Source organism: Euphorbia lathyris, chromosome 5 (genome assembly GCF_963576675.1).
Source record: "Euphorbia lathyris chromosome 5, ddEupLath1.1, whole genome shotgun sequence".
Taxonomy (NCBI): domain Eukaryota; kingdom Viridiplantae; phylum Streptophyta; class Magnoliopsida; order Malpighiales; family Euphorbiaceae; genus Euphorbia; species Euphorbia lathyris.
In genome coordinates, this window is record NC_088914.1 from 5,147,436 (window position 1) to 5,160,830 (window position 13,395).

Below are 13,395 nucleotides of genomic sequence, written 5' to 3' on the forward strand. Positions count from 1 at the left end.
GCTTTGGTATTTTTTTGCTTCTACTTGAATTTTGATTTGATATTTCTGCTACTATTTTACTTGAACTTAAGCTTTGATCCCTGACTTTTTATAATTATTATTTTTTGGATAAAAATTATTTTAGTCGTATTGTTTACCTTCACGGGGGATAAATCCTGAATTCGCCCCTGCATGGCACCGTATGGTTTCCACACTAATCAAGTTTTTCCTTTCTTCTTTTTCTTTTGCTCTACCTAACCCATTGTTAAAAAAACAATAAATTAATGGAAAAATGTATATTATCTCCTCAAAGTATTTATTTATTTATCTTAATCTTTAAGATATATTAAAAAAACCGGAATTTTCTGAAAATACTTAATTAATGCCGAAAGTAAATCCTAATCCAAAGTTAATTATCTTTAAATGGAATATAATACCCCATCTTTCTCGAGACTTCTATTCCATAAACTAGGAATATGCTGTCATATTTTCCCCCTCAAATATAAATAAATAAAAAATAAATTTAATTCCTCTATAAATACCATTATCTCTCCCATTTTGCTCAACTTGCAGACTGTTCTTGAAAAAAAAAATAAAAAAATAAAAAAAAATAAATAGAGAAAAGGCTTCAATTATTATTTTCAATTGAAGTCTTATTAATTCTCCATATACATCTTCCTAAATTTTTAAAAATATATTATATATATTAAATTTATAAAAAAAATGGCTGTTCATGTTTCAGAGGTGAAAATTCTTGATCAAGTTGAAGAAAATGCAGCATCAGCCCTTTGTAATCTTTCAGGTTTGTTTTAAATTTTTGTTTTTTTTTTTTTTTTGAAATTCGGGTTAAATTTGTCTCTAAAATTATCGGGAAAGATCAATTTCGCTTTTATCGTAAATTTTGCTCTCATGGTAAAAAATTTAGCTCAATTTTACATTCGTAATGTAAAATTTAGTTTAATTTTTCTTTGAAATTTGATGATAGAATTCACTGGAACAGGAAAGATTAAGCTGTTTTGTACGATGAATGTAAAATTGAATTTCTTCAAAACTTTGCTGATGAAAATTTGACCTTTTATCTTCTTACTTTTTCTAGAAATACGGGTTAATTTACCCCTAAAAGTATCGGAAAAGGTCAATTTTCCGTTATTGTAGACTTTTGTTCTAATGGTAGAAAGTTCAGCTCAATTTTACTATTGTAATTTAAAAATTAGTTTAATTTTTTCTCGTGAATTTAGTTTAATTTTACTCTCGTGAATTTTTCTCCTTTCTGAGTAAATATAGACGAAAATAGTAACAAAATTCCATGAAGAATAGGAAAATTTAAATAAAATTTATATCATTGAGACAAAATTAAGTTGTTTTGTACAATGAACGTAAAATCGAGCCTTGTCTATGCAAAAAATATTGACGTTTTATTTTTTATTTTATTCACGACTTTTTTAATGGTAGGAAATCTAATTCAATTTTACTCTGTGATATAAAATTTAATTTAACTTTCCTCTTATCGATGAATATAGTGACATAATTCCGTGAAAAATGGGAAAATTGAGCTAGTATTTATATCACTAGGGAAAAATTAAGTCGTTTTGTACGATGAGCGTAAAATTGAGCCTTCTCGATGCAAAATTGTCGTTTTTTTTCTTGTTTTATCAAAATTTAAATTTTTTTTTTTTTTTGTGTGTTAATAATTGATGAAATTGAATTAAAAATGGAAGGTGAAGATGAAAATGGAGAATTGAAATTGGGAAAATTTGTGGTGATGGGACATAGAGGGAGTGGAATGAACATGTTGCAATCTTCTGATCCCAGAATGAAATTAATCAAAGAGAATTCTATTTTTTCCTTCAATTCTGCAGCTCAATTTCCTCTGGATTTCATTGAATTTGATGTTCAGGTAATAATATTTTATTTCATTTTTATATTTAAATATTAAATTAAATTGTTGAATTCACCAAAAAATCTCACGTAGGACTAAATTTAAGGACTTTTTCATGTTGCCACGTCTTTCTCTCTCTTAATTTAGGGTGTCATGTTTTCTGTTATTGTGTGTTGTTTACTGTTACGATTTGTTATTTGTTATGAGAAAATACTATTTTTGAAACTATATTTTCTTACGGTTTAAGGCTCTGTTTGGGAATTAGCTGTTAGCTGATTACATTGGCTGATTTGACTAGCTGTTTGTGTAGACCTGTTTGGTAAAAATTAGCTGATTGATAATAGTGGTTTGTGAAAAAAGACGAATAAGGGCATTTCTTTTTTTAATATTGGAGGAGGAGTCTATCTATTAGGGTTAAAGAATTCCTTAATTTTAATATTGCAAAACGTTAATTGAAAATGAGCTTTTTCTAAATTAGCGTTTTCATCCCAAAACTCTCTCCGAAACCTCTCTCCACCAAACACTCCAATCAGCGGTTTCAGTGGTCAAACCGCTAAAGTTGGTCAAAACCGCTATTTTTATCCCAAAACGCTATTTACCAAACAGGGCTTAAATTTAGGTTCTTACAGTTTTTTTTTTTATATAACTAGAGTTCTTACAGTTTTTTTAAAATCACATTACACATATTAAAAATGTAACATTCTGACCCAATACCATATAGATATTATCTGTTCTGACCCAAATCCAACACATTAGACCTCACGACTTTAAAACGCATCTACATGTATTGGATTCACATCTTAGTAATAAGCTCTGGTCCTCCCTCTCAATTTCTGATGTGGGATTCAGTCCATTTTTATCCTCATCGTTATCCTTTAGAGTCGCTTCTTGCTCAAGCCTTCGACTCCGGCACCATCCATTCCAGATCGGGTCGTTACAGGCCCACCAGCTTCCGCCTGGTTCGACATACGATGTGTAGTTCGGGGACGAACCAGACATAAGCTGGTGGATCTGTAACGACCAGGTTCAGAGTGGATGAAGTCGGAATAGAAGGTCTGAGCAAGAAACGATCCTAAAAATAGCGATGGGAATATGAATGAATTGAATCACATACGAAAATGAAGATAGAATGACTGAGGTTTATTAATACATACAAATACATTTTAAATGTGAGCCTCAAGATGTTGAATTTGAACGAAAACAACAATATTTATATGGTATTGCAACAGAATATTAAAAAAAACATTTTTGCTTTTTTTTTTAGTGGTATTTGGTTTGGTTGTAGTGCATAATGATGTTAAGATTTTCTTTTTTCTTTTGTGGTTTGGTTGGCTTTTGAATAGATGCACACGTAAGGGTCTACGTGACATTTATAAATATTATTATTATTATTATTTTAGAGTCTTATGTTATGCTTTTTCTATTTTTATTTATCTTGCCTGAATTTATCTTCTAGATTAATTCCATTCATGAATTTATATTTATTTGCAAAATTCATTTAAGAAAGGGTTGAGAAACTTCTAATGGGTGACACGTGTCAAGATTGAATATTATACTATATAGTTTTTTTTTAATCATTATACTATATAGTTTTCTTTTTTATTATTTTTTTAGCCATTTTTTATTATTCTTTTTCTTATACATATAATGGGTTCATATGCTTTTATTCGCATTTCTAGATTATTGCTGAACCTTTTACCTAAATAAAATAAAATAAAAATTGAATCAAATGAAAACTTGACACGTTGGAGCATCTATAGTAGTACTCTAAAGCCCATAATTATTTTAGCTGCCCCATTCATATTTTTAGTTCTGACACTTTTATATTATTGCATCCACTTAAATTTGTTATTTAATTTCTAAATTCGAGTGAATATTGGGACACTATAAAAATATACAATTTTTTTCAAGCAAATATTACGTTACATAATAATTGAATTCCAGACATTGTTTAAGAGAAAAAAATTAGATCCGGTAGACCTGTCCACGGGCCCAGATACCCATCCGGCTCGTGTACTTTGGACAATAAAAATTGTTCATAAGTCCAATCTGATCTAGGTCCGCTAAAGCCCGCCTATTTTTGGACGGGTTTGGGATTAATAAAAATAACATGGGCCGATCCAGCCCGTCTATTAATATTAATTAATTAATATATATATTTATATATTAAATATTTATTTTTAAGTATAATATTTATTTTTTATAATTAATAATTTTATATTTATAATTAGGTGGGTTTTATATAGGTTGGGCTTGGGATTTGATTTTTGAGCTCGGACCTAGCTTAAATTAATAGTGGGTTAGGCTGGGCTTGGACCGAGCATTTTTACCTAAAAACCCGACAGATCCGATCCGAGCCCGATCCAGTCCGATCCATGGACAGGTCTACGGTCCGATAAGGTTCATGTTCACTAAATCGAGTTTAGATAAGTTTATCCAATGCACTTTGACTATCATTCACTAATAACATATTATAAATATAACATGAAAAAAAAACTTATATACAAGCTGGACCAAACAAATAAAAATTGAAATATTTTATGAAATAAAAATTAATTTACAATTCTATTATTAAAAAAAAGCAAAATCTTTCTTTTAGAATCAATTGATGTAGAATACAGTGTATAGTGCATTTTTTAATGATGTCTAAAATTAACTTAATTTGGAGGTAAAATTACTCTTGACTGCTAATATTAAGAGAAAAAATTATATCATTTTAAACATTAAGAATAAAATTATTCTTAACTATCGATATTAAAAATATATCCGTTAGGTTCAATCTCGACCCATAAAAAGGTCTAAATATAATATAAATACTTCTACTATACTTTATCTATTAGATTAAACTTTTGAATCAAATGATTTTTTAATATATGGTATGAGAGTTTTTTTTTACTCTATTAAATACTAAGAACCTCCTTTATTATGGTTAAAAATTAGCATTTGATTAAAAATCTTACTAATTAAATTGAAAATATTGATTAAGAAATTGACTTGTGGTGTTGTAAATTGTATGTAGATGGTTTCCATTAGAAGGAAAAGTAAACAAAAACAAAATTTGTTGTAGGTGACCAAAGATGATTGTCCAATCATTTACCATGACAACTTCATCCTCACTCAACAAAAGGTATCTCTTTTTCCCTTTTATTTATTTTAGATAATATTATTAAAAATATAATTTTATTTTATGAAAATGCTTATTTCAATTTCATTGGATAAAAAAAAATGCAAGTAGAATATGAAAAGTAAGAAATAAAACCTTATATAAATACATGTTATACTTAATACAGGATTCACATAAGTAAGAGAAAAACTACAAAAAGCAAAATAAGACACTAAATCTACGACTAACATAAACAACAGATGAAACATATACTTCTCGACACTCTAAATTTACTAATCATAGTCTTCTCATAATTCATAATCTAAATATTGGGTAAAAATACCCAATTTTAGAGACGGGGTAAATTAGCTTGTTCATCTTCTCGGAGAAGAGTGGTAGTCATTCTTTGTAGCCAAGAATACTGTTCTTCAGCTTTTCTAACAAGCTCATGAGTTATGGTGGAAGGCTGAGCAGGAATCTTCAAATTTACTTTTTGAATTTTTGCAGTTTTTTCGGGGGTGAAGAAGAAGGTTGAGTAATGGTTGACAACCGGATCTTTTTGGAAGTAGCTTTTAGAGGTTTGGGAGCCATTTAAGAAAAGAAATAAAAGAGAAGAGCAATGTAGGAGAAAAACTTACAAGTTAGGTTGCGAACGTAGGAGTGGTGAGGTAGAAAAGAACCTTGGGATAGTTTCTCCTTCAATTTATAATCAAGTGGGAGTAATGAAGAGTTTCGTCATTATTATCTTAAACCTTATTGTTTCTTCCAAGGCTTAAGATAGTAATGATGAAAAGTTAGAAAGACGGATCGTGTGATAAGATGAAGAGATGTCACTTTGTCAGATGGACAAATCAGCATTGACATCATTATATCAGGAAAACAAGCTCTAAAAAAGCTTTTTCAAAGTTTAAAGGGGAGGACATCTAATATAGTATGAAGTGAATGAGCTCGAACAAAAGCCCAATCGAATCTAACATATGGACCTGAGTTAAAAGCCCATGTAAAAAAGGTTCACGAAAGTTAGCTCACATGAAAACTTCTTCAGGAAGGTGTTTAAAAGGACACGTGGACCAATGGTTGTTCCGGATCCCAAAAAACACACTCCAAGTCCCTAAATCAAGTTGTACATTACGAAAAGATATAAAGAGAAAGAGTCTAAAGCCAATCATGAGCTGACACGTGTGTAACTTATTGTCAAGGCCAATCCGGAGCTGACATATGTAAGACACATAACATTTCAGGTATATGATTGTTTATAAATAGCATTGGAATCTAAACTCCATGTAGGTCATTACTACTTATAGTCTTCCGTCGCTTGCTTTCAAGTTGTTTTGTACTTTCAAGTATCTTGTTGACTTTAGCATCGGAGAGGGGATGCCGGAATTCGACATCTTTTTGACTGTTTATTATTAATTCAGGTGATCGGAAGGGGTGACCGGAAAGTGTATTCATTATTAAAGACATCGCTTTATCATTTAGGGCTCATTTGGTTCACATGTCGTTTGTTGTTTGCTGTTAGAAAAGTAGGGATTCTCTGCTTCTGAAAAAGCGTACTTTTCATGTATAAAAGGCAAACAATAGTTCTCTAACCAAACACTTAAAACTCTCATTTTTAAAATGAAAAGACAAATATGAGGGGAAATGAAGTAAACATACACCCCTTAAACTCTTCCAAACTTCCGGATCCAAGTCATTTCTTTGCAACCAGGTAGATCTAGGGATATACGGATAAGATTTATCATTTCTGCTCTTGCTAAATCAGAAAATGTACAAATGAAAAGATAATAAACAACAGATGCAGTTCAAACAGATTAAAAGATCCAATAAAATATATGAAATCTAACTAAAATAAACTTAACGAACAACATTTCAAAAAAAACTTAACGAATAAAGAAAAAAAACAAAGAATACACAACAGTGAGAGGAGGGAGGAGGAAGTATGAAGAAAATTTTCTTTCTTCCTCAAATAAATATCATCAACCTGAAAGAGAAGAAAATCCAACTAAGAGAACGATGAAACAAATTGTCTAGTGAAGAACGACAACATTGTGTTACTTTGGAAGAGACTGATAGATGAATTTGATGAACAAGGGGACGGCACTAAAAAAATATAAGAAGTTATAAAGGCAGAAAAAAAAATATCTTTTCATTGAGAAATCATTTGAACCAAAAGTTTAAGCTGATAGTCAAGATCTAAGAATAACTTTTTTATATTAATATCTCACACCCTTTTGTGCGAATGCCCACTTCTGGACTTGAAGCGCGCACAACACAATGTCCATATGAGCCCATCTCACCATATGTTTTTAGTTTCATCAAAATAATGGGGCTGTCGGGATTCAAACTATTAACATACTCTGATACCATGTCAAGTAACAGTTTAAATCAAAAATTTAAATTAATAATTAAGATCCAAAAAATAGCTTTTTATATTAATTTCTGACGTATCGCAAAAACTTTATAATTTTTAAAGTGTTAAATCATGAAATCATTGAATTTTTTTCTTATAACTTTTCCATTATATAGTTGTTGATTAATAAAAGTTATATTGTTGGTTATTTATAACAGGGAGTGATAATTGAGAAAAGAACTACAGACCTCACTTTGGCTGAATTTCTGTCATATGGACCTCAAAAGGAGCCAGGAAATGTAATTACTCCAATACTCTTAATTTTTTTTTATGGCATTTGCATATTTATAATTATATTAATATTCGAATTCGGCTGGCTCTCGGTTAGTTTTGATCAAAACTCGGTTTAAAAGGGTTCGATTCGAGATATTAACGAGCTAATATTGAGTCTATCTAGATTCAAGCTTGGCGCGACCAGTTTACACACCTATTCATGAGCCCGTCCGGCTCGTTTTTTATGGGCTGAGCTTGGACATATATATTTAAGAATTGGTCTGGACCGGCCCAAACATGTTCAAACTGATAGAATAGGGGCTTTTTACATGAATATCATAATTGACTACAAAATTACAATTAAATCATATCATCAAACTTAATTATCAATATGCCATTTTTTTCTATATATACCAAATAAAATATGCTTTTACACCTAATTTAAAAAGATTAAACCTCAATTCATAAAATCCAAACTCTTGACAATATATTCTAGACCCCTAATTTATAAACTTTAATCTTTAAAAATAATTTTATTAATTTGATTCAAAATGATGATTTGACATAGTTGTAAATAGGTTTTCAAAAGTGAATTTCTGTGTAAATTTCCCATAGAATAATAGGTTGAGCTTGGGATATGTCTCAAAAGCCCAATCCCAACTTGTTCCGGCCTGCTATTATATTATATACATTCTACATATTTATTTATTACTTTATTTTATTTTTATTGTTTTGTTAAATATTTTTTGGTTATATAAAAGTATTTTTTGTCGAATTTTATTGAATTATTAACTAAATTTTGTTGCATTTTTTTATATTTATATTTTAATTTTAATTTTGGTTAATTTGTTGAATATAAACATATATTAATTGCGCGAGCTGGGTTGGGAATTAGTTTTCTTACCTTGGCTCAACCTGGTCCGAGCACAATTGTAAAATATAATATAAGTTGACCCCAATATAATTTAGTATAAACTCGATTAGGCATGGCATGGGATGAGCCCAGTACATCACGACCCATGAATATGTTTAAATTAGAGGGATGAGTTGGTGTATTATGCTCTTACCAAATTAAGAAAATTCTACGAATTGTGTCTACTAATGTGGCAAATTATTAAGAGAGGTTAAGGGTTCAAACCTCGTTCTCATATACAGTTATCACTTTAACCAGTACTTAAATATCTTTTGGACTTTTACAATGCGAACGGAGATTAGTTTGAATGTAAGATGGGTTTAAAGGTTTCTCCCACAATTGAGCAGTTTTACGTTTTTTTTTTTTTTTTGTATTTTTATATTTTTTTCTTTTATATATACAATGATAAATTTTTGCTCGTAAATTCAGGTGGGGAAACCTTTATTTAGGAGGATAAAAGATGGAAGAATTTTCGAATGGAAAGTAGAAGAAGATGCTCCTCTATCTACTCTACAAGAAGCTTTGGAAAAAGTGGATGATTCGATAGGCTTCAACATTGAATTAAAATTCGACGATCATATCATCTATACAAACCAAAAATTCCAACACGTTGTTCAAGCAATTTTAAAGGTATTTATTTGATACATGTCACTAATTTAATTAAATAAGTAAAAAATTAAATAAGTAATAATCTATTGTTTATTAATTATAAAAATATTAAAGATAGATACGTTATTATTTAAATTAAAATATTATATCGTTATAAATTTGATTATTTATTTTTAATTAAAAATACACTAAATAATAATATAATTTTATTACTAGTATTATTTTTATAAAATTAATTATATACAATTTAAACAGTTTAATACCTTCCCAACCCCCTCAAGTTGGTCCAATACTGCAACTGATCCCGTACTTACACTTTTAACAAGTAACCCCCTCAACTTGCTTATTTGGAGCAAATAACCTCTCCAATTGCTCAATTGGAACAAACAACTCCCCAAATTAGCTTATTTAGAACAAATAACCCCTAAATCCAAAAAAAATATTCAACATAATATTACATCAGAAATAAAAAATTTCAAATTATCGGTTGCTACATCTCACCAATCTAGTGATACATTAAGTAAAGGGCAAAAAAAAACTCCTGAAATAACCTATTTGAGGGGTTATTTGTTCGAAATAAGCAAGTTGGGGAGTTACTTGCTAAAAGTGTAAGTACGGGAGATCAGTTGCAGTATTGGGCCAACTTGAAGGGACTGGGGAGGTATTAAGCCAAAGAACAACTATATAAATTTACTAGTTTTACCTAACACGTTGTTTAGTTCTCGTATTTTAATAATATATTGTTTAGTCTTTAACTTTTGTTTTATGAAACAATTTAATCCCTAAAATATTTGAATTATTAAACAGTTTAATCCCTCTGTAAAGGACTAAACTGTAGAGATTAAAATCATCCTAAGATAGGATTTTAATACGAACTTGTTTTAATTTCTTCCATAAATTTGCAGGTAGTATATGAACATGCTAAGAACAGACCTATTATCTTCTCCAGCTTCCAACCTGATGCAGCTCTTCTTATGAGAAAATTGCAGAGAAAATATCCTGTAATTACCATCACTTCATTAATTCTAATTTCTTTTATTTTTCTTTCACTGATTATGAAAACCATTTTAGGGATTTTTCCTAAAATTTCTACAATAAATACTGGTTTCATCACTCTGATAATGCCACGTCATCTCAACTGTTGATGTGACATGACATCATCTGAGTGGAAGGACCAGTACACTAGTACTGGAGAACTTCTCGATTTTTCTCAAAATAATGTTTTTTTTACCTAATGCTTCTGTCTAGATTGTCTAAATGTGTACAAAATCGGAATCCGGTTTAAAAAGTAAAACTTGCAGTGCTTATCATTTATTGAAAAAGTTAATCAGCATGTCAGATATTAACGTCTGTCACTGCATCCCGTAATACAATTATCGGGTCCTTGGGTTTTAAAATTGATATTTTGAATTTTTTTTTTTTTTGCGTTTTTTGACAATTCAAACATGAATATTAAATCCGGGGCTCAACACATTATTTGCCCTTTTAATTTGTCCAAAAAATTGACCGTGAACTTTCAAATGTCTTAATAGCTTTGTGAACTTGCATGAAATATTTTTCAATTTGTGTAAAATGTAATGAATTAATCACTTGGTTGCAAAAAAAAAAAAAAAAAAAAATCAGTTACATACAGAAGATGTGTTGCACTCGCTTTTAAAAAGTAAAATGATCAAGATCAGGGGTATACAGTTCTAATATTAGAGCTGACAAATTTTACAATTGGGCAAATATTAACTTCTTTTTTAGCATGTTTTAATCTACTCTGTGAATTATGCAATAAAATTCTAAAGAGCGTGCAACACATCTTTCACATGTTTTTTTTTTTTTTTGCAACTGAGTAATTAATTGATTATGTTTGGCAACAAGCATCTTGAGGCCCTTGATCTTTCATTTTTGGTGCATTAAGTCTCTGGTATTTTATTTGGACACATTGAGCTCCTGATTTTTTATTTTCTGTCACATTAAGCCCTTGTTTGTTAAATCAGTTAGTTGTAAATATCTAATGTGACAAAAAAATAAAAGATTAGGGATTCAATATGTCCAAATAAAAGACAAGTGTCTTAATGCACCAAAAAATTAAAGATCAGAACCTTAAAATGCTTTTTACTATTATAAATAGAGATCAAAACATTTTAAGCAAGTTCAGTGAACTATTAGAACACTTTGAAAATTCACGAGAATCAAGATAATGATATATTAAGTCTAAATCCGGGTTTTTTTTACCAGACTTGCAAATTTTTCTTTAGAAACAACATTATTCTTTGTAAAAAAATCATCATTAAAAGAAGTTTTTGACTGATGAAATAAGTTTATGAAAATTCAGGTGTTCTTCCTAACAAATGGGGGTTCTGAAATTTATGGTGATATAAGAAGGAATTCAATAGATGAAGCTATTAAGGTCTGTTTGGAAGGCGGTCTGCAAGGAATAGTATGTGAAGTTAAAGCAATCTTCAGAAATCCAGAATCAGTTACAACTGTCAAACACTCTAACCTTTCTCTCATTACTTATGGCCTATTGAAGTGAGTATTACCATAGTTTTTAATTTCGTAATTGCATCGATGATCACTGAAGTTTGAAATAAAAAAACTCATCGAACTTCATTTTCTTTTAATAAATGGGTTAAATGGATCATTGCTCTACCTCAAGTTGTTTTGATAAAAAATCATTTAATTTTGAAATTTGTTTCAATTAAGTCACTTCGACGATTTCAGAAGTAAAAATATACCGGAAAAGTGATGTGATTGCCAAAACAGCAGTAGTGAATTTTCAATGGTGACTGAAACGACATGTAGCTGTCATCTAGATGACACATGGCGGTCACTTAACTGACTGAAACGACACATATCGGTTAGGTGGCAGTCATGCGTCGTTTCGGTTAATGGTGAAAGTTGACTAGTGCTGATGTGGAACCCACATCATATTACTGGTGCCTTTTTACTGTAGAAGTCAAGAGAGTAACTTTATTGAGATAAATTGAAACTGAATGGTCATTTTGAGATAACTGTGAAAGTTCTATGACTAATGGTGTATTTAACCCTTTAATAAATTAATAGATTTAATATTTGATTTCAATAAAAATCACTACGGACAACTTTGATACAAAAACTTAACGAAATATCAACATGACACAAACGACAATTGATTATATGTCTTTTAAGCCTTATGTCGGATAAGGATGTGGTGAATACGTGGCTACCATGTGTCTCCATATACCAACCATAAAAGTCAAACGCGTGTAGTGTGACATTTAGTTGGTATATAGTTAACTGTCTTATATGTCACACTAATATTTCGATGAATGTTTATATACAAATTGGTCGAAATTGTTTTATTGAAATCAAATATGTGAAATTTAATTATTTTGCGTATAGTTTTTAATTAGGAAAATAATATTTTGTTTTTATATTGAATTTTGCACTTTTTTAAATAGGAAATTGTAACATATTGCTTTACAAAAGAAATCATGTGTTTTACACTGCTAGTAAAAGAAACAAATTGACTAATATCATCATGAAATCAATATAAAATTAATAATTCAATGTGTCACATCAGTAAAATCAACAAGTCAACATATACGTTAACAGAAAAATTGAATATCATGCATTTAAACTCATTAATCAAGTTTTCCATAGTCGAATTTCACAAATGCAATCAAGCCTAATCGCACATTTTGCAGCAATGTGCCAGAGATTGTATTTGTTCAACGACTTATGGGTATCGAAGGGGTTATTGTCGACCTTGTCCGGGAGATCACAGCGGCTGTTTCGAATTCCGAAGGCCCAGAAAACATAGGTGAACTACTAAGGATGTTATATGAAGAACGATTTGAAACTTTCATACCTGCTGAGATTTCACCAGATACCCAGATTTCACCAGACACTCAGATTTGTTCAGTTGCTACTCAATAGTGTCTTGTGTCTTGGGAGCTTTGTTGTTGCTTCCATATGTACACTTAGATTGTTTCTTGTAATTTATGTTTCTGAAAACATATTACTACTTCATGTACTTGCAAGTGGATGACTAAGTTTGTTAAATATATGACAGAATAATATGGTTTTCAGAGATCATTTGTGAATATAATCTATTTTACACGATTAGCATTTATATCATATATAATCTTATGAAGAATATAAATCATACAATACAATTATGACACGATAATTCATTTTCATTCCTATGGAGGATGGATATAGTTTTATAAAAAAAAAGAAGGAAAAAAATATTTTGAGGTCCTTGATGTTTCCGATTTTTGTTGATTAAATCTCTTATTTTTCAATTTGACACGTTA

General features: G+C 29.9%; 1 protein-coding gene across 3 annotated transcripts; it reads left to right on the plus strand.

The window, feature by feature from the left end:
- The first annotated feature begins 559 nt into the window (after positions 1-559).
- LOC136228622 (glycerophosphodiester phosphodiesterase GDPD1, chloroplastic-like) lies at positions 560-13,167 on the plus strand. 3 transcript variants are annotated; one of them, XM_066017057.1, is made up of 8 exons: positions 560-781; positions 1,698-1,876; positions 4,926-4,985; positions 7,530-7,610; positions 8,927-9,127; positions 10,012-10,107; positions 11,430-11,626; positions 12,784-13,167. In XM_066017057.1, the coding sequence occupies exons 1-8, from the start codon at positions 703-705 to the stop codon at positions 13,013-13,015; spliced, it is 1,125 nt and encodes a 374-aa protein (XP_065873129.1). In that variant the 5' UTR covers positions 560-702; the 3' UTR covers positions 13,016-13,167. The 3 variants fall into 3 exon arrangements, with proteins under 3 accessions (XP_065873129.1, XP_065873130.1, XP_065873131.1); XM_066017058.1 differs by having other exon boundaries at positions 1,704-1,876; XM_066017059.1 differs by lacking the exon at positions 4,926-4,985.
- The last annotated feature ends 228 nt before the right edge of the window (positions 13,168-13,395 follow it).

Coding starts and splice junctions, on each gene's coding strand:
- LOC136228622 (XM_066017057.1), top strand. CDS start 703: ATGGCTGTTCATGTTTCAGAGGTGAAAATTCTTGATCAAGTTGAAGAA. Junction 1,877..4,925: donor TCATTGAATTTGATGTTCAG/GTAATAATATTT, acceptor AATTTGTTGTAG/GTGACCAAAGATGATTGTCC. Junction 9,128..10,011: donor TTGTTCAAGCAATTTTAAAG/GTATTTATTTGA, acceptor ATAAATTTGCAG/GTAGTATATGAACATGCTAA.